Source organism: Coregonus clupeaformis, chromosome 29 (assembly GCF_020615455.1).
Source record: "Coregonus clupeaformis isolate EN_2021a chromosome 29, ASM2061545v1, whole genome shotgun sequence".
Lineage (NCBI taxonomy): Eukaryota > Metazoa > Chordata > Actinopteri > Salmoniformes > Salmonidae > Coregonus > Coregonus clupeaformis.
In genome coordinates, this window is record NC_059220.1 from 35,476,592 (window position 1) to 35,498,535 (window position 21,944).

The 21,944-nt window shown below is 46.5% G+C and overlaps 1 protein-coding gene across 2 annotated transcripts in view; it reads left to right on the forward strand.

Annotated features, from left to right (window-relative positions):
* The first annotated feature begins 228 nt into the window (after nt 1–228).
* Nucleotides 229–21,944, forward strand: part of LOC121571732 (E3 ubiquitin-protein ligase SH3RF3-like) — a 102,888-nt gene continuing 81,172 nt past the window's right edge. For both annotated transcript variants that reach the window (XM_041883377.2, XM_045209172.1), the window contains exon 1: nt 229–843. In XM_041883377.2, coding sequence (XP_041739311.2) covers nt 445–843 — 399 coding nt within the window. In that variant the 5' untranslated portion in view covers nt 229–444. The remainder of the gene's footprint in view (nt 844–21,944) is intronic.

A 21,944-nucleotide genomic window follows, 5' to 3' on the forward strand; every position in this document is an offset into this window, starting at 1 on the left:
GAGAGAGAGAGAGAGAGCGAAAGAAAGAAAGAAAGAAAGAAAGAAAGAAAGAAAGAAAGAAAGAAAGAAAGAAAGAAAGAAAGAAAGAAAGAAAGAAAGAAAGAAAGAAAGAAAGAAAGAAAGAAAGAAAGAAAGAAAGAAAGAAAGAAAGAAAGAAAGAAAGAAGAGAGAGCGAGAGGGGCTGCCTGGTTGCATGCATGGGCTCAGTTGTGGGAAATTGCACAGCAGAGCATGACCTCACTGCATTCTGCACAGCTGCGCGAGGGAGCAAGAGAGCTAGGAGAGATAGAAGAGAGAGCGAGAGGGGCTGCCTGGTTCCCTGCACGGGCTCGGTTGTGGGAAATTGCATAGCAGATTGTGCTTTTAAACAGCCTTACGCCGATATGTATTCTTCAGTTTCTGGTGCATTACACGCGCTACAAGAAACCAACACCCACTCGGTTAATGTCAATAATAAAGCAGTGTGAGATGGACGAGTCGTCTCTGTTGGATCTATTGGAGTGTTCAGTGTGTTTGGAGAGGCTGGACACTACAGCTAAAGTCCTGCCTTGCCAACACACCTTCTGTCGCCGCTGCTTGGAGAACATAGTCAGCTCCAGGAACGAACTGAGATGCCCAGAATGTCGAATCCTAGTCGGCTGTGAGGTGGATGACCTCCCCGCGAATATCTTGCTGGTCCGCCTGCTGGACGGGATCAAACAGCGGCCACGGAATGGAGGCAGTACCAGGCTGTCGCTGGTGGGAGGCGGGCGTTCGCTGGGCTGTGCAGCCGGGATCAGCGCCTCTCCCCCGGGCAGTGGGATCAGGGACCTGCCGGTGGCCACACGGAGCCCCCCGGTCAAGGTACGTAGGATCTAATCGGACGTCGTATTTGGGCTGGTTGGCTGCCAACTTGCTGTACAGAATGTTCCTTGGCTGGAGTTCTCCAGAACAGAGTTGCTGTAAACATGTGTGGGGGGTGATAGTGCATTATACCTGGGAATCTTTTTGGGAAATGTAATTTGACACCAGGAAGAAAAGCAAGCACCCCAATGTGTAAATAAAATAAAAATACATAAAATAAAACTAATGGAGAGGAGAGAGAGAGAGTCCTTCAGCTGAGTCCTTCATCGTGTTGTTGCTAGACAGACAAGCCAGGTGTAGCCATAGATGGTTTAGTTACCTCAGTGGCTGGCTGTGTAGTCTAGAGCTGCAGCAGTATAGCATGTTTCATAACATAGACTGAACATAGCAGCCAGAACAATGACATGGTTGGGTGTTGGGGTTCCACCTTATACACAGCCTAGTTTGATTAACAGTATCCTATATGATATCGGATGTTAGGGTCCATTATGTATGTTTGTTTGAAAAGGTAATGTCTTTGCCCATGTAGTGTACATGGTATACAAAATGTAACTCTCAATCCTCTTTGACATACCAGTGTTACTTCGTCTCATATGTCCCAGTTCTCTGAAGGGGAGCAGGGTGACTATTGAACATAAGGACAGTCCAGGACTGAGAAACAGGGTGTGTGGTGGGGTGCAGCCAGCAGGCCTGTCAGAGCCACCAGCAGAAGCAGTAGAATCTAAACACTGATCATGGATGAATGGAATGCTCCGAGGCAACCATAATAATATAATATGCCATTTTAGCAGACGCTTACCATCTCTCTCTCTCTCTCTCTCTCTCTCTCTCTCTCTCTCTCTCTCTCTCTCTCTCTCTCTCTCTCTCTCTCTCTCTCTCTCTCTCTCTCTCTCTCTCTCTCTCTCTCTCTCTCTGTTAGTTTAAGATGTCTCCTACAGACTAGACAGCCAGCCGTAGCTGTGCTTTATTCCTCTGAACACTCACACTCTGGCAAAGACACCATCAACATTTATTAAGGAGCAGGAATCTCATTTAGTGTGTGTGTGTGTGTGTGTGACTGTGTGTATGTGTGTGTGACTGTGTGAGTGTGTGTGGCTGCTCCAGTTTGAAGGATGAAGAGCATAGAGGATTCAGAGGGGAACTTTTGTCTTTGCTGACACACACACACACAGCCCAGCGCACAGGGAAAGCCTCTGATATGGAGAGCCCATTGAGGGGAGTCAGACACATGAATTATTAATGCAGTATTCATGTGGTATTAATGAAGTATTGGTAAAGGGAATGTGTAATGTAATGAGTGTCTGGTTGTTGATTCTGGCTAATCTGCATGGTAATAAACTGATTTACAGGATTTACGGCTGGCAGAGACTTAGTATACATTACTGTCTGGCCTGATGTAATACACACGCACAACAATATGGTATTGTTGTACTTGTATGAAGAGAGAGAGAGACTTGTAGTGGGAGAGAGAAAGGGGGAAATGGAGATGCAGATAAAAAGAGAGAGAGAGGCATGGAGAGTGAGGGATTGAGGAAGAGAGGGGTTGTGTGTAGCTGGGGGGTGGAGGTGTAGAGGGGTGTATAGGCCTAGATGGGGGTGTTGTGGGCTAAACAAGCTTTGAGCTTGGCTGCTATTCCCATGAGGTTAAGGGTTAACTCCCATCCCCCCACAACAGACGCACACACACACACACAGTTAACACACACCCCCACCATTGTTAGTATGGAGATGAGGGGAAGAAGTCAGTCAGGTCTGGCGGCTGGCCTAGTACTGGAAAAGGAATTCATAAACGGAGATGATAATAAGAAATGATCCGTTACCAATGTGACTGACCAGATCACCTCTCTGTGCAACTCAAGAATGTGTCAGCCCACTGAGCCAAAGCCTGATGTATTATCACAGGATCTAACACGAGACTTCAAATCCCAGACATGGTTACTCATCCTCCAGGTCTAAACTGTTATGAACGTCAAGTGTTAATGGTCTCCTGTGGAACACTTCTCTCTCTCTCTCTCTCTCTCTCTCTCTCTCTCTCTCTCTCTCTCTCTCTCTCTCTCTCTCTCTCTCTCTCTCTCTCTCTCTCTCTCTCTCTCTCTCTCTCTCTCTCTCTCTCCCCCCCTCCCCCCCCCTCTCTCTCTCCCCTCTCTCTCTCTCTCTCTCTCTCTCTCTCTCTCTCTCTCTCTCTCCTCTCTCTCTCTCTCTCTCTCTCTCTCTCTCTCTCTCTCTCTCTCTCTCCTCCCCCCCCCCCCCCCCCTCTCTCTCTCTCTCTCTCCTCTCTCTCTCTCTCTCTCTCTCTCTCTCTCTCTCTCTCTCTCTCTCTCTCTCTGCGCGTGTGTGAGAGCAGTGGGTCACATCCTGTTGCGACCAGGGTCTGCTTTCTCTCTGTTTAGTCTACAGGAGGAGAGAGGGAGAGACAGAAAAAAACAGGAGAGAAGGAGAGAGAGGAAGGTGTCAGAGCTATGAGATATAGGTCCTTTCAAACAGAGAGACATTGCCGAAGGAAATGTGGACATGATGTCGTTGATCAGGCTGATTAGCCTAATTTAGCTGCTATAACCCCCCACCCCCCCAATCTCCGATCTCCGATCTCAGCTGAGCAGAGTTCCACAGTCCTGACAGAGAATTTAAAACCCATTCTCTGTACGTTGCCTGCCAGTGCCTGGAATTGGCTATCTTCTCTCTGTGCTATGAGATGCAGTGTGTGTGTAATTGGCTATATCTCTGTGCGTGTAAAGGGAAATGGAGAGTCCATCATCTTTAGAGCCTCTCCCTACATCCCTCTCTCTGCCTGGTTGAGTGATGCTGATGATTATTCTGCTGGAAATTAAACCTCAGTTTCTTCAGGAGGCCTGGGGATCTCTCTCTCTCTCTCGCTCTCTCTCGCTCTCTCCATCTCATTACGAGGTGAAGTGATGTTTATCCAGAGAGACTCATTCATTCTGAGCAGCTTGACAGAGAGACTAGTGGCCACTTACCAAAACCAGCCTCTCCTAAACCTATCGTCACCCAACCTTAAGTTCACATGGTTTGGCAATCTCTTATTGAACAGGGAGAAAAAAATAGGCCTATGTCTGAGCTAAAGCCTGGGCATTTAATCTGGGAGCTAACACACATTTTCAGGTCTCAGACAAGGTTACGGTCATTTCCATGTAAAAGGACCCATGTTCACAAAGATGTGAAGTACATTGGAGCATGTCTATATTTTTGAGAAATTACAGCATATATACATTTTTCTATCATTTTCCATCATAAAAATTAGGAATAAGCAAAGGCTTTGATTTATTGTCAAACAGATGGAAAAGAGGTCTTAGAAAACATCTACCAGAAAAAGTCTTAAAAGTTATTAGAAATACATCAAAACAAAATAATGTTGAAGTAAAGACCCCTTCCAACTACTATCAACACATATTTAGTTTAGGATAATTTTTTCTGCCTTTTGTAAGTTTAAGAAACATTGCCTTGTGCCTTGAAATTCCGTTACCAAAAACCCACATGCTGTATCTTTAAGATATTTTCTAATTTCTGTCCCTCATGAGGAGGGAGGATAATGAAAGTTCCCAGAAGTAACAAGTAAAGGTAGACCTATCAATTAGTTATAATGTTTTTATGGTAACAGAATTTCAGAAATATCAGTAACGAACATTTCTGCAATTGAATTGGCTATAATGGGAAATCATAGTAGGCACAAACCACAGTTGGTTCACTTGCTATATTGTCCTCCCTTCCACTGGCATACTGTTATGTTCAGATGATAACTGTTTCCTTTCTCTTTCTGTCATCTTGTGGTCTAAGCAAGTGTGACAACCCCTCTCTCTCTCTCTCCTTCTGTCACGCTCGTTGACGGACGGGACGGACCAAGGCGCAGCGTGATATGCAAACATGTTTATTTAACGAATAAACACAACGACAAAACAATAAACCAACGATACGTGACGTCCTAAGGTACATACAACAAACCTCACACGGAACACAAAACAAGATCCCACAACACAGGCAGGAAAACTGGCTGCCTAAGTATGATCCCCAATCAGAGACAACGAGCGACAGCTGCCTCTGATTGGGAACCACACCCGGCCAAACATAGAAATACAACCTAGAATATATACAACAAATAATATTCACACCCTGACTCAACATTTAAGCATCCCCTGAGTCAGGGCGTGACAGTACCCCCCCCAAAGGTGCGGACTCCGACCGCACAACATAAACATAACAGGGTAGGGACCGGGGCGGATCCGGCTCGGGGCGTGACAGGCACCGGTGGAACGGGCACGGGCCGTGCCGGACTGGACAAACACACCACAGGCTTGGTGCGAGGGGCAGGAACAGGCCGGGCCGGACTGGCGCCGCGCACCACTGGCTTGGTGCGAGGAGCGGGAACAGGCCGGGCCGGGCTGGCGACGCGCACCACTGGCTTGGTGCGAGGAGCAGGAACAGGCCGGGCCGGGCTGGCGACGCGCACCACTGGCTTGGTACGAGAAGCAGGAACAGGCCGGGCCGGGCTGGCAACGCGCACCACTGGCTTGGTGCGAGGAGCAGGAACAGGCCGGGCCGGGCTGGCGACGCGCACCACTGGCTTGGTGCGGGGAGCAGGAACGGGCCGGACCGGACTGGCGACACGCACCACTTTCTTGGTGCGAGGAGCAGGACTGGGTTCCTTTATTAACCCCCGCTCCCTCTGCTGCCTAACCAGTTCCTCTCGCCGTGCCTCTACACTTTCCTTCTGCTCCCTCTGAACCAATTGCCCCCGTAATCTGGTGGCCTCCTTTCCTAACAAGCAGATCCGCCCTATCGCGGCCTCCTGCTGCCTCGTCGTCCACAACGTGTGCCCCCCCAAATGTTTTTATTGGGGTTGCCTCTCCACCCTGATCCCTTTCAGGGCCTCCATCTTCCTTGCCAGATCCTCTCTCATCTCCTGCCAAGTCCATCCTCTCTGCTCCTCCTCGGCACACTGCTTGGTCCAGGTCTGGTGGGATCTTCTGTCACGTTAGTTCATAGACTGGACGGACCAAGCCGCAGCGTGATATGCAAACATGTTTAACGAATAAACACAACGACAAAACAATAAACCAACGATATGTGACGTCCTAAGGTACACACAACAAACCTCACACGGAACACAAAACAAGATCCCACAACACAGGCAGGAAAACTGGCTGCCTAAGTATGATCCCCAATCAGAGACAACGAGCGACAGCTGCCTCTGATTGGGTACCACACCCGGCCAAACAGAAATACAACCTAGAATATATACAACAAATAATATTCACACCCTGACTCAACATTTAAGCGTCCCCTGAGTCAGGGCGTGACACCTTCTCTCCCTCCCTCTCGCTCGCTCTCTCTCTCTCGCTCTCTCTCTGTTCTCGCTCTCACCAATTAATGTAACTTCTCCCGGCTCTAACTGACACCTACCCATGAGCCCCCTCTCTTTCCATTTACTGAAACCAGCATCCTCACCCACTGAGCACCGACCGACACCGGACATCCATGGACATGGAAAGTAGTTGAAATTTGGTCAGTTCGCCCTGGCCTTGATTTCAGTCCAAAGATGTCGTTTTTTGGTCCGGTCCGGACCAGCCTTGATTTCAACGTCCACAGACATCTGGACCGGCCTTCATTTGGCCCAAACATAGACCGGACCGGACCAAATCTGAACCAATCATAGACGTCTATGTTTCACAAGTTTAGACATTACAGTACAGTACATTACAGTACAGTAGAGCACAGTAGAGTACTACAGGATGTAACGATTCACCGATACCAATCAGTTAAGATACAAGTGCATCGGTACACAGACCCCAAACGGATCCAAATGTAGCATGCATCGGTCAGAAAATCAATTCAAACGTTACGAATTGCCGGTTCACTTTTTTGTTGTGGTTGCTCATATTACATTCTTTCTACATTCTGAAAATACATCTCAACTGATGCGTCCTCTCCTTCAGTGTCGAACTGCATGTAACTGTGTTGACAGTCATTGATCTACAAGTAATTTTGCATGCCAAGCAACCCCAGGCAATATCAGTAGCCTAGTCAAACTGCACACTGTGCCTAGCTTCACTCACTGACCAATAAAAGTAAGCTAATGGAGACAACTCATCTGGCTATACCTGCTGAACGGGGTTTAGAATATATTTTATTTTGATTATTCAGGTTCACCATCAGGAATAGTTTTGGTAGTTTTGCTTTAAACAATCAGTGCACATGTATATGGTAAATTTTAGATATACAGGGTAAAGTTAATAATTTAATAACGAGGACAGCAATCACTTTTGCGAGGCGCACTGCATTGCTGAGAGAGGAGAAGAGAAGATCACTCCGTAAAATCGTCAAAACCATTTGATTTTGAGATGGGGGTGAAATCCAAAGTTGTGCTATATATTCATTGGCTATGTCATAGCTAATTTGTAAACAGTAAATATTGATACATTACCAGCTCAAACACTTAATCTGCAAAAATGACAAGTTAATTAGTGGGTGATGGTGATTTCAGAACCAAAGTGGGGGGGACAAAAAACATAGGCTACATTGCCTGTGAAAGTGATAGTGGGGTTGCCCCCCCTGTAATCTGATAGTGGTAGTGGGGTTGCCCCCCCTGTAATCTGAACGTGATAGTGGAGCTGCCCCCCCTGTAATCTGATAGTGGTAGTGGAGTTTCCCCCCCTGTAATCTGATAGTGGTAGTGGGGTTGCCCCCCCTAATCTGATAGTGGTAGTGGGGTTGCCCCCCCTGTAATCTGATAGTGGTAGTGGGGTTGCCCCCCCTGTAATCTGATAGTGGTAGTGGGGTTGCCCCCCCCTGTAATCTGATAGTGGTAGTGGGGTTGCCCCCCCTGTAATCGTTCATGTACGTATCCAATCGTTTTGAAAGGAAAAGATGCACATCCCTATTGAGTAAAGTACAGTACACTACATTACAGTACAGTAGAACACAGTAGAGTACAGTACATAAAATAAAAGTACAGTACAGTAAAATACAGTATAGTTCAGTACAGTCCTGTACTGTACAGTAGAGTAGAATAGAGTGGACTAGAGTTCAGTATAGAACACAGTAGAGCACACTAGAGTTGAGTACACTATAATGTACTGTACTATACTCATTAAAGAGCTCATAAAAAATAATAGCCTGTGTGTAGAATAATACCCAAATATGCAATGGGGGATATTGCATATTATTTACCTTTGTGTACCTATTTAGGATACATCACCATGAAGAGAATGGCATTCATATCCATAATGATGCATATCATATCCATAATGATGCTGTGTAGTACAGATCAGGGACCCATGATTAAATTCTGTTACTACAATTCTGTCACGGGGTGTAAATCCACTTCACTTACTGTTCAATAACCAAAAGAGATTTTTACAAAGTCAAGGTGTCATGTCATAGCTGACACCCATTCTTTCTGCAGACATCCAGATTACAGGGGGGGCAACCCCACTACCACTATCAGATTACAGGGGGGGCAACCCCACTACCACTATCAGATTACAGGGGGGGCAACCCCACTACCACTATCAGATTACAGGGGGGGGCAACCCCACTACCACTATCAGATTACAGGGGGAGGCAACCCCACTACCACTATCAGATTACAGGGGGGGCAACCCCACTACCACTATCAGATTAGGGGGGGCAACCCCACTACCACTATCAGATTACGGGGGGGCAACCCCACTACCACTATCAGATTAGGGGGGGGCAACCCCACTACCACTATCAGATTACGGGGGGGCAACCCCACTACCACTATCAGATTAGGGGGGGCAACCCCACTACCACTATGTGGTCACATAAAAATAGATTTTACAGAAATTCTGTTACCAAACATTGCAACTGCACAGTTCTTTTAGTGTTTTTGTAAAATGTAAAATGTTAAAAGTAGTCCATAGAGTTGTATGGTTTGTTGAACTTTGAAATCAATGGTTTTTGTTTGGCATACTTTTAAATGAAAAATCAGAGTCTCAGCGCAATTCCGTTACCGTGAAATTGCCCTTACCCATTACATGAGCGTGGTTCATAGAACCATCTCCACTACACACACAGAGCTGCTATAATAGAGAGCTACTGGAGAAGGCAGAGTTAAACTGAGACCAGCGAACCCCTGCAGACACTTTTCTCTTCTACCCCATATTTACACCAATTCTCTCATTCAGCGCTGACTGCCTTTTTTCTCTCAACCCCATCTCTCCTCTCCCTCTCCCTCCTTCTCTCTATCTTCCTCTTCCTCTCCATCTTCCTCTTCCTCTCCCTCTCCCTCCTTCTCTCTATCTTCCTCTTCCTCTCCCTCTCCCTCCTTCTCTCTATCTTCCTCTCCCTCTCCCTCCTTCTCTCCATCTTCCTCTTCCTCTCCCTCTCCCTCCTTCTCTCTATCTTCCTCTTCCTCTCCCTCTCCCTCCTTCTCTCTATCTTCCTCTTCCTCTTCCTCTCCCTCCTTCTCTCTATCCTCCTCTCCCTCCCTCTCCCTATCTTCCTCTTCCTCTTCCTCTCCCTCCTTCTCTCTATCTTCCTCTTCCTCTCCCTCTCCCTCCCTCTCCCTATCTTCCTCTCCCTCTCCCTCCTTCTCTCTATCTTCCTCTCCCTCTCCCTCCTTCTCTCTATCTTCCTCTTCCTCTCCCTCTCCCTCCTTCTCTCTATCTTCCTCTCCCTCTCCCTCCTTCTCTCTATCTTCCTCTTCCTCTCCCTCTCCCTATCTTCTTCTTCCTCTCCCTCTCCCTCCCTCTCCCTATCTTCCTCTCCCTCTCCCTCCTTCTCTCTATCTTCCTCTTCCTCTTCCTCTCCCTCCTTCTCTATCTTCCTCTCCCTCTCCCTCCTTCTCTCTACCTTCCTCTTCCTCTCCCTCTCCCTCCTTCTCTATCTTCCTCTCCCTCTCCCTCCTTCTCTCTACCTTCCTCTTCCTCTCCCTCTCCCTCCTTCTCTCTATCTTCCTCTCCCTCTCCCTCCTTCTCTCTATCTTCCTCTCACTCCTTCTCTCCATCTTCCTCTCCCTCTCCCTCTCCCTCCTTCTCTTCCTCTTCCTCTCCCTCTCCCTCCTTCTCTCTATCTTCCTCTTCCTCTCCCACCTTCTCTCTATCTTCCTCTTCCTCTTCCTCTCCCTCCTTCTCTCCATCTTCCTCTTCCTCTTTCTCTCTATCTTCCTCTTCCTCTCCCTCTCCCTCCTTCTCTCTATCTTCCTCTTCCTCTCCCTCCTTCTCTCTATCTTCCTCTTCCTCTCCCTCTATCTTCCTCTTCCTCTCCCTCTCCCTCCTTCTCTCCATCTTCCTCTTCCTCTCCCTCTCCCTCCTACTCTCTATTTTCCTCTTCCTCTCCCTCCTTCTCTCTATCTTCCTCTTCCTCTCCCTCTCCCTCCTTCTCTCTATTTTCCTCTTCCTCTCCCTCCTTCTCTCTATCTTCCTCTTCCTCTCCCTCTCCCTCCTTCTCTCTATCTTCCTCTTCCTCTATCTCTCTTTGCTTCTCTTTGTCTATTTTTCAGCCTCAAGCTGGAATGAGTGGCATTATAATGCCTATCTACTGAATACAGCTGCCAGCTCTCTCTCTCTCTTTCTCTCTCAAAATTAAACACAGCATGAGCAAGAAAGTATTCTCTCATCTTTAGATCTAAAGATCCTTCACTCCCAGTATGTCAAATATTTATAATAGAACTGTACCTGTCTTCTAGGGAAATAGTGAAATAGAAATGTTCATTTGATGTTTCGTTCCAAATAAGTCAGTCATATTCACTGAGACAGAGGTACAGTCACCCACACTGTGTGTGTTAGTGTGTGACAACAGCTTCAGGCATTGTACTACTTTTCTCTCTCTGCTTCTTTCCCTCTCCCTCTATCTCTCCTGCTGATATCTCTCTCTCTTGTCACATAATGTCTTTGATGTCCTCTATTGTTTTCTGTATCTCATTACCATGATAAAGCAGAGTGTTTTTCAACATCATGGTCTCATTCTCTACTGTACACTCTTAGAAAAAAAGGTGCTATCTAGAACCTAAAAGGGTTCTTCAGCTGTCCCCATAGGATAATCCTTTGAATAACCCTTTTTGATTCCAGGTAGAACCCTGTTGGGTTCCATGTAGAACCCTTTCCCCAGAGTTCTGCCTGGAACCAAAAAGGGTTATACCTGGAACCAAAAAGTGTTCTCCTATGGGACAACCGCAGAACCCTTTTGGAACCATTTTTTCTAAGAGTGTAGCTCAGTCTACTGTTCTGTCTATTCTCTACTGTAAGTCTATTCTGAGAGCCAGGTTAGAGAGAAAGGTGCAGAGGAACTGAAGACCTGATCCTCACAACCTGAGGGCAATAAAAGTGTGTGAGCTCAACAAGATCTCACCGTTTCACCAATTTGACTTCAGATTCCTACGTTTGTCTTAACGTCAAATGTGTAGGTGTTTTGAACATCCTGGGTTGCTCCTCCTGCTGTGGCTGCACCCTGGGTTTCACTGCTGTTGTCGCTGGTGCCTTGTGGCTGGTTAAGTTTAGGCATGAATTCCGAATGGTTAAGGGTTAAGGTTTTGGATAGGGTTAAAACAAAAAATATAAAAACAAGTGCCTATAACTGGGATTGAACACGTGACCATCAGAGCCAGAGCTCGCGGCTTACGTCCATCAGCCACCCCCGCCAACAACACCCTAGAAAAACCCAAGCCTACTTGATGGTAATAGCGCTCACCGTTGCCCCTAGTGGCCGGATTTGAAGGCATCTTCCGATGTTTGGGTACCTGGACGGACGTCAGACTTCAAAGTGGATCTTGAGCAATCTGGCTGGTGAGCTACGACTATAATTTAGGCTATACCTAAAAAGATTCAAACCTATCAGACCTATAGAACCGCCTAGAAGGTAGGGGTCGATTTGGGAGTCAGGGGTCTGGCTGTTGACTCCCTTTGCTTCCTGGTTGAAATTTTGTTTTTCTAGGTTGGTCTTCTAATATTCCCCTTTTCATATAAGGATAATAGGTCAAGTACATTGTGGCAATTGTCTCTACCTGGACGGACGTCGGTTATGACTGCCTTAATCAAGAGTCAGTTTACACACACACGCGCGCACAATTGGAACACATTTTAAGACCTCTCTCTCCCTCTCTGCCTCCCTTTCCCTCCCACGGGGCAGGTTAGGGTTAACCCACATGACAAACAGACAAAAGGAGGGAGTGTCTGTCTGAGTTGTGGTTGTGTTTCAGATGTCAGTGTGGTTTCCCCAGACTAGTGGTTTATACAACGGGTGGGTCTAATCCTGAATGCTGATTGGTTAAAACCGCATTCCAGACGGTGTCTATTCCACAAGTTACCACCAGCTAAATCTATGACGTTAAAATGCCTATTTACACAGTTCCATCTGACTGCGCAATCCACTGTCTCATCAACCCAGTCAGGCACTTTATAAACTTGATTTCCACTATAAAAAGCATCTAGACATTATCTCACATTTCTTTTAGATTAACATTTAGTTTTCAACAGTGGAGATTTGTATAAACCTTGCAGTCTGTCTCTCCGACATTTGCAACATTGTTTCAATATTCAAATTCGATCTCCTGCTGTCCCATAGTATTTCAATGTCCATTGAAAAAAGGTCAAACGAAACGCAGCTAATGTTATTGTGGAAAATCATCCTTATCCTCATTAAAAATAAAGCACTTTCAGAGTTTTGTAGAATCAAGATACACTTTATTACACAAGCAATAGAGCCGAGCTGGTCTGCAGAGCAACTCCTCTCCAAGCCTCAGTTCTCAGTTTTTATACAGTTTCATTCTTGCTGATAGTACATGCCTTTTTAGTTTAATCCCTCCCTGGTTAGTTCACTTTCCAATCTTAACATCTTGACCGTCCCACCCACTTTATTTCTTTGCTCCTCCTTCTGAGTCCTCTTGTTTATTCTTTAATAGTGGCGCAATCTGACTTCTCCTCCTTCTATTTATTCAGTTTTCAGAAACAATAGTGGCGGGACCAAACCCTATTATGTAAAAATAACAGAACCCATTAATTGGTTTTTAATCCATAGGCGTATAGGGCTTATAGGCGTTTTTCTTTTCCAACATACTTGGCTTGTTATGTTTTCTATCCTTGCATGAGATAGAGTGGTTAACTGTGATTAACTGAAAAATCTCCAATAATGTGCAATCTTTCCAGTTTCAGTTTGAAGTGATTGTGTTACTGTAGCTGTGTTGTTGGCTAGCTCCTCTGAACAACAGTGTCCTGACGAGTGAGCACATTCTCTATGCCAGGCGAAATCACGCCTCATTAGCTCATTGTTATGGATGTGTCCAAATAAATGTCACTAGAAAACAGCTTAAACAAATGCAAATGGGGCTACTTTGCTGGCTGTTATTCTGGCTGAACTTTTTGATGTAACTGTAAATTAGCCGTAGTTGGCTAGCTAACAAGCAAGGGATAAGAACGTTGCCAGCCAGTATGGCAATGGAACATTTAGAACGAACGACTGGGTTGCGTCTCTAGCAACCCTAGATTTGTGTCGGGACTATATCTTGTGGAAGGATGAAATAGTACGAATAAATTAATCAAAATAATGTTTTTAATGAAAATATGTCAATCATTATTTGAATATGTTGGTAACCCGTTGTATAAAAGTGATAATGCCCTCGAAGCCGGTGTTTGTTGGATTTATTGGCACGGTTTGTCGGCCCTCAGCTTCATCTCGGGCCTAACAACACCCGTGCCAATATATCCAACAAACACCGGCTTCGAGGGCATTATCACTTAAATGGACTCCTGCCCAGACTGGATATATACACACACACACTGTATCTGCTTTATCCTACTACTGAAAATATTATATTTAGCACCAGAGCTAGATCAGTGTGTGTGTGTTTGCATGGTGTTTGTGTGTCTGCAGAGGACTTAAAGTCATGCTCCGGTACTCTGGCAATTAAGAAAGTATTTTGTAAACCTCCCGCTTTGTGTGGTTTATACATACATAACCTATGAGCAGAATTATTGTTTTACCTCAATTAGCCACGAAATCCCTAGTTTGAAAGCGACTGTTTTCTGAAAACTGTGCCACCCCATTTCCCCCCACGTCGGCCAGCCACCTAACAATTTGAGTTCTAGCCAATAAGCTTCAGCCCCTCACATTTCAGGGACAGCTAGCAAGAGGTCTGCCCAGCATTATCCAATGAAGTTTCAGGGCTTGCCCAATGGCTCAGTGGAGAGAGAGAGAGCACATACCTGCACATATGTGACATAGTATGCAATTTCCGGGGACCACTTTTGGCTCGTGATTGCTACTTTCAGAACTACTGGCTAAAAACTTTACAAAAGTACCAGAGAATCTCTTTAAGGAAGTGGTTTTCCTGAGTCAGTCTCACTCTCAGGCATAGCCGCAGGAAGTAGGGGTGCTGAGGGTTCTGCAGCACCCCCTGACAAAAAAGGTTTTAGAACACCTACTCATTAAAGGGTTTTTCTTTATTTTTACTATTTTCTGCATTGTAGAATAATAGTGAAGACATCAAAACGATGAAATAACACATATGGAATCATGTAGTAACCAGAAAGGACGGCTCTCGACCTTCGCCTCTCCCGAGTCTGTACGGGAGTTCCAGCGATGGGACAAGACTGTAACTACCAATTGGATATCACAAAACTGGGGAGAAAAAGGGGTAAAAAATTTAATAAATAAAATAACTAATCTGATCCACGATCTAGCTGATCGTGGAGTTCAGGAGACAGCAGAGAGAGAATGCCCCCATCCACATCGACGGCGCCGCAGTGGAGAGGGTGAAATGCTTCAAGTTCCTCGGCGTGCACATCACTGACAACCTGAAATGGTCCATCCACACAGACCGTGTGGTGAAGGCGCAACAGCGCCTCTTCAACCTCAGGAGGCTGAAGAAATGTGGCTTTGCCACTAAGACCCTCACAACCTGGAATAAAATGCAAATGAATTACTTAAAAATCATACAATGTGATTTTCTGGATTTTTGTTTTAGATTCCGTCTCTCACAGTTGAAGTGTACCTATGATAAAAAATTACAGACCTCTACATGCTTTGTAAGTAGGAAAACCTGCAAAATCGGCAGTGTATCAAATACTTGTTCTCCCCACTGTATATACTGAATTCTAGTCAAGGCTCATGCTATATAACTACTGCTGTACACAACTCTTCTATTCATATACAGTGCTTTGCAGAAGTATTCATCCCCCTTGGCGTTTGTCCTATTTTGTTGCATTACAACCTGTAATTTAAATGGATTTTTATTTGGATTTCATGTAATGGACAAACACAAAATAGTCCAAATTGGTGAAGTGAAATGAAAAAAATACCTGATCTCAGTATATATACACATGTTCTGAAAGGCCCCAGAGTCTGCAACACCACTAAGCAAGGGGCACCACCAAGCAAGCGGCACCATGAAGACCAAGGAGCTATCCAAACAGGTCAGGGACAAATCAGGGTTCGGGTATAAAAAAATATCCAAAACTTTTAACATCTCACAGAGCATTAAATCCATTATTAAAAAATTGAAAGAATATGGCACCACAACAAACATGCCAAGAGAGGGCCGCCCTCCAAAACTCACAGACCAAGCAAGGAGGACATTAATCAGAGAGGCAACAAAGAGACCAAAGATAACCCTGAAGGAGCTGCAAAGCTCCACAGCGGAGATTGGAGTATCTGTCCATAGGACCACTTTAAGCCGTACACTCCACAGAGCTGGGCTTTACGGAAGAGTGGCCAGAAAAAAAGCCATTGCTTAAAGAAAAAAATAAGCAAACACATTTGGTGCTTGCCAAAAGACATGTGGGAGACTCCCCAAACATATGGAAGAAGGTACTCTGGTCAGATGAGACTAAAATTGAGCTTTTTGGCCATAAAGGAAAACGCTATGTCTGGCGCAAACCCAGCACCTCTCATCACCCCGAGAACACCATCCCCACAGTGAAGCATGGTGGTGGCAGCATCATGCTGTTGGGATGTTTTTCATCGGTAGGGACTGGGAAACTGGTCAGAATTGAAGGAATGATGGATGGCGCTAAATACAGGGAAATTCTTGAGGGAAACCTGTTTCAGTCTTCCAGAGATTTGAGACTGAGACGGAGGTTCACCTTCCAGCAGGACAATGACCCTAAGCATACTGCTAAAGCAACACATGAGTGGTTTAAGGAGAAACATTTAAATGTCTTGGAATGGCCTAGTCAAAGCCCAGACCTCAATTCAATTGAGAATCTGTGGTATGACTTAAAGATTGCTGTACACCAGCGGATCCCATCCAACTTGAAGGAGCTGGAGCAGTTTTGCCTTGAAGAATGGGCATAAATCCCAGTGGCTAGATATGCCAAGCTTATAGAGACATACCCCAAGAGACTTGCAGCTGTAATTGCTGCAAAAGGTGGCTGTATAAAGTATTGACTTTTGGAGGGTGAATAGTTATGCACGCTCAATTTTTCTGATTTTTTGTCTTATTTCTTGTTTGTTTCACAAACAAATATATTTTGCATCTTCAAAGTGGTAGGCATGTTGTGTAAATCAAATGATACAAACCCACAAAAAATCTATTTTAATTCCAGGTTGTAAGGCAACAAAATAGGAAAAATGCCAAGGGGGGTGAATACTTTCGCAAGTCACTGTACACTCTCAGAAATAAAGGTGCTATCTAGAACCTAAAAAGGTTCTTCTGCTGTCCCCATAGGAGAACACTTCGAAGAACCCTTTTTGGTTCCAGGTAGAACCCTTTTGGGTTCCATGTAAAACACTTTCCACAGAAGGTTCTACATGGAACCCAAAAGGGTTCTACCTGGAAACAAAAGGGTTCTACCTGGAAACAAAAAAGGGTTCTCCTGTGGGGACAGCTGAAGAACCCTTTTTTCTAAGAGTGTACTGTCCATAATGTCTGTACACACCATCATATACAGATATATATATATGCCGGACTCTGACATTGCTGTTTCTGATGTTTCTTAATTCTTTTTTTGTTGGGGTGGGGGGGATTTGTGTGTATTGTTTTATATTGTTAGGTATTAAAGCACAGTTTAACCTAGAAACATAAGCATTTTGCTGCACCTGAGGTAACATCTGCAAGATATGTGTACACAACCAATTAATTTGATTTGATCTCCTCTCTTAGTTCTCAGCTGCTCTCAGCTGTCCCCTGCTAGGGATGTCACCGGATAGCTGCAGCACAGTGATGACATCACAACATCAGCTCTTAGCAGCCAAGCCAGTCAGCTGTGACAGCCATCTCCATGGTGACTGAGATGGAAATCAGAGGAGAGGGGGTGAGGATCCTATGAAGCCCAGGACAGGGGGCTGTGTCAGGGGATAGAGCTTGGGAGTCCTGGGTTGGAGCATCTGGAGGGAACTTTATAGCCTATGTGGATATCTAGGAATCTGCATGGATTTGTGTTTGTGTGTGTCTCTTTGGAGGACTCACCCTACCACTGTGGTGACTGGTGGTACCCAGCATGCTTTGTGTCTTGGGTCCATTTGCTCCCTCCATCTGGGACGACACTGATAGACGAATTGGAACACCCTCTCCTCTTTTCTCTCTCTCTCTCTCTCTCTCTCTCTCTCTCTCTCTCTCTCTCTCTCTCTCTGTCTCCCATCTCTTACCCTCTCATCTCAACTCTTTCTTCAACATCTCTCACCCCTCTCCTCCAGTTACTCACAAATTAGTTTGAGTCAGAAGGAGCTGAGGAGTTGTGTGTTGTGGTCAGGTTAGATTTAGGACTTTGTTTTATGGCAGTAAGGTGGCACTAGTTTGCTGTAGGCTTGTGTTCCACTTCCAGTAATGTACTATAGTAATAAAATGCACTCCAGGTTTGTATTACAGTAGTAGTGTTACAGTAATGAGAGAGGGAGAGGGGAAGAGAGGCAGGGAGGGAGGGAGATAAAGAGAGATGCATGCTCTACTGCAAGACTCACTGGCTCCCGAGAGCAGTGTGTGTGTAAAAAATCAAATTTTAGACAGTGAAATGCTTACTTAAGGGCCCTCCCCAACAATGCATAGAGAAAAATATTGAAAAATATCACGAGGAATAAATACACAATAAGTAACGATAACTTGGCTATATACACGGGATACCAGTACTGAGTCGCTGTGCAGTGGTACGAGGTAATTGAGGTAGATATGTTCTGTGACGTCACGAGAGGCTACACAGCTTTCAGCGGGATTGCTCAAGTAGTGCAAGGAGACCAGGTTCAACCAAAACAAGGATTTTATTAAAGGTCTTGGGAAACTAACGAACGTATGACACAATTCTGTTCTCTGGTGGCTCTTTAAGGGTTAACAGTTCAGGGATGTCTCTTCCACATCCAAAATCATAACTCTCCCTCGCTCAAATAACTTTTCCCCAGTCTTACTGTATTCCACGTTGCAGCTAGTGGCCAACCCAGCAAAACGTCCTTCCAAATGTCCCACACGTATTTCCACAGGTGCATATATCCAAAGGTGAGTATTTCCCAAAGGTAAGTATCTCCAAATCCTTATATTCCTCATGGAAGTGGACGTGCAGCACTCTTGTCCTCCAGAGAGCCCAGGTTGGAGACTGTGTCTCTTCCCTTCCCAAACCTTCAGCTCATCAGCTCCTCATTTGTTTCAGCTGCGTGGGAAGATTGGCCATAGAGGGGTGGAGTTCCCGACCATACCAGCAGATGGAGCCATAGCTGTCTGGGTTTGCAGCCACCTCAGGGGGATGTAACGTCCCTCCAGGACACAGCCTCTCGTGACATCACACATCCCCCTCCCTCGGGACCGACGTCCTCGTCGGGGTAAAGGCAGCGAAGAAGGCATCACGCCGGGAGAGGGCGTCCGCATTGCCGTGGTGCTTCCCCAGACTGCTCTCTCTTCAACTCCTCCAACTCTAGGACCAGGGACTCAGCCTCCTGTTGTCTCTCCTTGAGTTTCTTACTGAACGCATCAGCCTTGGTTTTAGCAGAGTTTAGCTTCTGTTGAGCAGCTTTCAGTTCCTTCTCTCTCTCTGCCTCCGCATTCTTCATCTTGTTCTCCAACACCTTGTACTTCTCCTCTGCCTTCTTCTGGACCTCCTTACTACTGCGCAGGGTCTCCTCACACTCCTCGATGGTCCTGCGCAGCCTCTCCAGCTCCTCCTGTTGCTTAGGGAAGGAGCTCTGTTGGAGTTTAGCCTGGAGGATATCTAACTCTTCTGTCTTCATGTCTAACTGTTGCTTTAACAAACGATACCTCTCAGCGGTCCCCTTCAGACCAGACAGTTCTTTGTCCAGATTCTGTAGCTCCGTCTCTGTGTCGGTCTGGGCACCTGCCATCCCTATCAGAGCCCGGGCGGGAGTGAGTAACTCGGAGGATTGCACCGGAGCCTTCCCAGGATGAGTCTTGCCTCTCCGTTTCCGAGGTACTCGGGTTATCCTCTCCTGAGACTCTCTCCAGAGTGGGTAAAGGCTGGGCAGTCTCGTCCAATTAGGACAGGGACGGGGGGGGAATCAACCACCCCCGCCGTCGTGTGTATGGTTCCCCGTGTGCTGGTCATTGTAAGTTCAGTAATGGGGTATTCTCTGGTGTCCCCATGGACACAGGAAACTGGGAGGACTTTCCCCGGGGTCAGACACGTTGGGCCCACCAAATCCTTACGCACCAGGGTGGCCCGGCTACCAGAATCCAGTAAGGCCTCCACATCATGGTGATTCACAGTTACCGGGCAGGTGGGGGGTCGATCTGGGCCGCCATCTACGACTCCCAAGAGCGAGGCAAAACGGTGTGTGGGTGCTGAGCTGGAGGACTCCGCAGTGGGCATAGGTTCATCGGCTGGTTTCCCACACTGCCAGGAGATATGTCCCATCTCCCCACACCGGTAACACTGTCGAGTTTCCCCCTCCTGGTGTACTCTTCTTGGACCCGCCTGGTTTCTGGCTCCCCCTGGAGCCGGGATAAGTCCTGACGTGGCTGGGTTCGAGACCTTGGGGTCCTTTGGACGGGTTCTTCCCATTTGTGGTGGGGCCGCACTCCTGGGGTCTTTTCGGGAAGCATTCAGCATCTCCGCTGTGGCCTGGTACTTTTCCACAGCTTCCACGGTCAGATCAGCCGTGGTCAAGGCCTGTTGACTGATGAACCGTTTTGCCTCATAAGGCAGGGCGCGTAGGTAACAATCCACCACAACGGCCTCCACCACCGCCGCTGCTGTATTCCTCTGCGGATCCAGCCATTTCCTTGCGATTCGGACAAGTTCATGCATCTGCGCCCGAGGAGGTTGGTCTGGTTGGAAGGTCCAGCCGTGAAAGCGCTGGGCCATACCAAACTTTGTGAGTCCATATCTGCTGAGGATCTCAGACTTCAGGGCATCATAGTCAGTAACCTGGTCAGGGCCCAGGTCCCGGACAGCATTCAGCGCTTCCCCGGTTAGAAAGGGGGGCTAACAGACCAACCCACTGTTGCTTGGGCCAGGCTTCCCTAGTGGCCGTGGCCTCAAATGCATGCAGGTATGCCTCAATGTCATCGGTAGCTCCCATCTTAGATATAAAGTCACTTGCCTTTATTGGGCGGGTATTTTGGACCACCCTCTGTCTCTGCAACTGCAATTCCTCTGCCTTCAGAAGGTTGGCTTTCTTTTGCTCCTCCAAGAGAGCCACGTTTGCTTGCATCTGGGCTTGCTGGCCAGCAACAAGGGCTTTCAATATGTCCTCCATTTCAGTCGGCGGGGAGCCTACGGCCAACTTGGAAAACTGGGTGATCAAACCTTCGGTATCCTCCTCTGACATGCACTATTAACGCTTGAGCGTGCCTGTATTCTCCACCATCTGTGACGTCACGAGAGGCTACACAGCTTTCAGCGGGATTGCTCAAGTAGTGCAAGGAGACCAGGTTCAACCAAAACAAGGATTTTATTAAAGGTCTTGGGAAACTAACGAACGTATGACACAATTCTGTTCTCTGGTGGCTCTTTAAGGGTTAACAGTTCAGGGATGTCTCTTCCACATCCAAAATCATAACTCTCCCTCGCTCAAATAACTTTTCCCCAGTCTTACTGTATTCCACGTTGCAGCTAGTGGCCAACCCAGCAAAACGTCCTTCCAAATGTCCCACACGTATTTCCACAGGTGCATATATCCAAAGGTGAGTATTTCCCAAAGGTAAGTATCTCCAAATCCTTATATTCCTCATGGAAGTGGACGTGCAGCACTCTTGTCCTCCAGAGAGCCCAGGTTGGAGACTGTGTCTCTTCCCTTCCCAAACCTTCAGCTCATCAGCTCCTCATTTGTTTCAGCTGCGTGGGAAGATTGGCCATAGAGGGGTGGAGTTCCCGACCATACCAGCAGATGGAGCCATAGCTGTCTGGGTTTGCAGCCACCTCAGGGGGATGTAACGTCCCTCCAGGACACAGCCTCTCGTGACATCACAGTACATATACAATGAGGGAAAAAAGTATTTGATCCCCTGCTGATTTTTATATGTTTGCCCACTGACAAAGAAATGATCAGTCTATAATTTTAATGGTAGGTTTATTTGAACAGTGAGAGACAGAATAACAACAACAAAAATCCAGAAAAACGCATGTCAAAAATGTTATAAATTGATTTGCATTTTAATGAGGGAAATAAGTATTTGACCCCTCTCAATCAGAAAGATTTCTGGCTCCCAGGTGTCTTTTATACAGGTAACGAGCTGAGATTAGGAGCACACTCTTAAAGGGGAGTGCTCCTAATCTCAGTTTGTTACCTGTATAAAAGACACCTGTCCACAGAAGCAATCAATCAATCAGATTCCAAACTCTCCACCATGGCCAAGACCAAAGAGCTCTCCAAGGATGTCAGGGACAAGATTGTAGACCTACACAAGGCTGGAATGGGCTACAAGACCATCGCCAAGCAGCTTGGTGAGAAGGTGACAACAGTTGGTGCGATTATTCGCAAATGGAAGAAACACAAAATAACTGTCAATCTCCCTCGGCCTGGGGCTCCATGCAAGATCTCACCTCGTGGAGTTGCAATGATAATGAGAACGGTGAGGCATCAGCCCAGAACTACACGGGAGGATCTTGTCAATGATCTCAAGGCAGCTGGGACCATAGTCACCAAGAAAACAATTGGTAACACACTACACCGTGAAGGACTGAAATCCTGCAGTGCCCGCAAGGTCCCCCTGCTCAAGAAAGCACATATACAGGCCCGTCTGAAGTTTGCCA